A 3,303-nucleotide genomic window follows, 5' to 3' on the forward strand; every position below is an offset into this window, starting at 1 on the left:
ATATATCTGGATCTGATGTGTTGGGCTTCTCTCGGTAACTATTATATCCCCAGAGGCCTTTACAACTGCAACTCTGTTGGGATACAGCAACTGCCCATCTCGTTTCCCACATTCTCCAAACTGAAACTTGAACCGACCTTCTTTGTCAAAGATCTGGATCCTGTGGTTATTGGTGTCGGCTACTATGATATCACTCTGAGCATTCACAGCTACACCACTTGGTTCTGTAAACTGACCCTCCATTACTCCAAACTCCCCAAACTTGCAATGGTAAATCATCTTCTGACGCTTTATTTGGGATTTTAAAGGAAAGATATTTGAATTAACCAATTTCGATGATAAGTCAAAAACGGGGTCACTTGAAATGGAAAAGGTATCAGAACCATTTTGAAAAATGTCGCTAGGGGCACTTGACCATTTCTCATAAGAATTGAGATCTCCCAGAAAAGGACTAAAAGTATTAACAGAGCCAAATCTCTTTGAAATAATGTTCGACTCGCACATGTGGCCATTTTTGTAAGATCGTTCTGATCCAATTACTCCATTTGGTCTTGCTATAGGCTGTGGTTTGACCTCTGAGAGAATGTCAGAATTCTGTCGAAGATATCCAAAACTGTTTCGCACCCCAACTTGGATAGCCTGGTAATTTGATACAAATTCAAGATCAGATACATTTAACCCCATTGCTGGGTTAAATCCAAGGATATTCTGAAATTTGGATGTCAGCAACTGCTTAAATACAAGAATTTCTGTATTGCTAGAGTATTTCATGAGTTTTTCCACAAAGTCACACATTTCAAGAGTTTTCTCTATGTTCTCCTGAACTTTCTGACCAAGCATCGAAAGAGAAACCACTTTGGAGTTGAAGATCTCATCCAACTCTTTCAGAATCTCCCTCTTCCTTTCTTCTAACACAACACAATAAAACTGGTAGGTATCCTTAATTTCATTCTTGGCTTTTTCATACTGGGCTTGAACGTTACTAGTAGAGTGCTCAATTGTTTTCAAAATATTCCGTAAATCTGTTTTTTTCAGCTTAGAATCTTCAACCAAACAGTTCATATAGTCAACTTGTTTGTGTCCAATCTCTGTCAAGTGTTCGAAGTTATGTATCCCCTGTGGATGATCCATGACAATGCAGTCTTTGCAAATAAGGACACTACAAGTCTGGCAGAAAAATTCCACAGCTATATGTTTATGACGTGAGCAAAAGATAGGTTTCTCGGTCTTGGTATCATCCTTATTATTCTGCAGTTCTCCCAAGGTGAGAACTCTATGTCCTCCAAAGCAATGCATAAACTGATGTGCCATCACGCAGTTTGAACACAAGAAGTTGGCACAGTCAAAACAACGTGCCACTGCATTGCTTTCTTTAGTTTTACAGCCAGTACAACAAAGAGATGTTACATTCATAGCATTGGTCTCGAGAATATTGCTCACAGCATAATTAGACAAAAGGCCTGCTACACCTTGAGTGGTCAGTAAAAACTCTTCATGACACTGAGGACACTTAATCTTATCTGGAGATTCCTGGATTTTCTCAAGGCAAGGTTGACAGAATGTATGAAGACAAGGCAACACTTTGGGAATGGTGTAAGTATCTTGACAGAGAGGGCACTTAGTGGAGACACTTTCCTCCAGGCTGTGATCTGATGCAGAACTACAAGCGGTTGAATCTGGCAGAGAAAGAGTAGGGGATGCCATTCTTGAATCTGACTGATTAACACTCATTGGTACGTTTCTTGACCAACCAGGAGCCTGCAAATTAAAAAAAAAACTCATGGTAGAAAGACAGGTCACTATACTGAAACCAAAATATGTTAAACTTAGAAATATTCGAATTTAAATATAAAATGTCAACTACAGAATTCATGAGAAAAAAATGAGTTGACAAGTTGCATAGTTTGTTGACTTTTACTCTAGGCTAAGTATCTACTGTTAAAGTTGTTTTTTTTAAAACTTATGAGAATTTGAAATTAATTATAAACAAAATCTCAACTACAGAGTTCAAGGGGGAAAAAACTTATGAGAATTTGAAATTAATTATAAACAAAATATCAACTACAGTTCAAGGGGGAAAAAACTTATGAGAATTTGAAATTAATTATAAACAAAATCTCAACTACAGAGTTCAAGGGGGAAAAAACTTATGAGAATTTGAAATTAATTATAAACAAAATCTCAACTACAGAGTTCAAGGGGGGAAAAAACTGAATAGTTTCATTTTTTAAGAAATACTCTCATCCTAGGCTTAGTACTCATTCAACTTGAGATTGTGACTAATATAGTCACAGTTTAGTCACTCTGCAAATTCATGAATTTTTTAATTATATACAGAATAAAGAAATAATATATGCACGAACCTGGCCTTAGGACTTAATTAGACTAAAAGTGAAACCACTCCGTGACTTGCTGCACTAACCTGTAGAACCTGGCCTTAGGACTTAATTAGACTAAAAGTGAAACCACTCCGTGACTTGCTGCACTAACCTGTAGAAACTAATGTGCTGACAAATTTTATGTTTTCAACAAGTCTTACGAATAATATATTCTTTGTTAAATACACGACTTGTTTTTTTAACAACCGTTATTGTTCCTAACAATACACTTACTGATTGTGTCCACAGTTTCACCTAACTTTTCCAAGCTATTCAATTCTTATCCCTAACATTACGAGTGTTCTAGTTCCGCCTATATAATATCAAGATACAAGTTTTTCCCGCTAAGCCTCTACCCTTTTAAATTCTACTTGATTAATTAACACGAAGCACCTAAAACAGTTCATTAATCAAAGTACAAAATAAAGAATTCCTGCTTAATTTCGACGGTGAAAAAAACGTTTTAAATGTATACACTTTTCTGAAACCACTACAGCTACCGACCTGGACGTTTCGTGGCCACGCGGTATCTTCTTTGTCTCTTTTGATTGAAATGAAATAAGTTTCCATCTTTGGTATTACACACGCAATTAAATGTCACGCCGCTACACATCGCAGAACTTTGTCAATTTAACTGCACGTTCAATCTTCCTGCTTAATTTCGACGGTGAAAAAAACGTTTTAAATGTATACACTTTTCTGAAACCACTACAGCTACCGACCTGGACGTTTCGTGGCCACGCGGTATCTTCTTTGTCTCTTTTGATTGAAATGAAATAAGTTTCCATCTTTGGTATTACACACGCAATTAAATGTCACGCCGCTACACATCGCAGAATTTTGTCAATTTAACTGCACGTTCAATCTTCGACGTCACGACATACGGGTCTCGTCACTTTACTACTTGCACTATTATTGCAAAGTA

General features: G+C 36.8%; 1 protein-coding gene across 1 annotated transcript in view; it reads right to left on the reverse strand.

Moving 5' to 3' along the window:
- Window positions 1–6: 6 nt before the first annotated feature.
- The window catches only part of LOC106474385 (B-box type zinc finger protein ncl-1-like), a gene marked incomplete at its 3' end in the record, with an annotated part of 23,350 nt that continues 20,053 nt past the window's right edge, over window positions 7–3,303 (reverse strand). The window contains exon 2 of the mRNA XM_013935075.2: window positions 7–1,758. Coding sequence (XP_013790529.1) covers window positions 7–1,731 — 1,725 coding nt within the window. The remainder of the gene's footprint in view (window positions 1,759–3,303) is intronic.

Source organism: Limulus polyphemus, unplaced genomic scaffold (assembly GCF_000517525.1).
Source record: "Limulus polyphemus unplaced genomic scaffold, Limulus_polyphemus-2.1.2 Scaffold7147, whole genome shotgun sequence".
Classification (NCBI taxonomy): domain Eukaryota; kingdom Metazoa; phylum Arthropoda; class Merostomata; order Xiphosura; family Limulidae; genus Limulus; species Limulus polyphemus.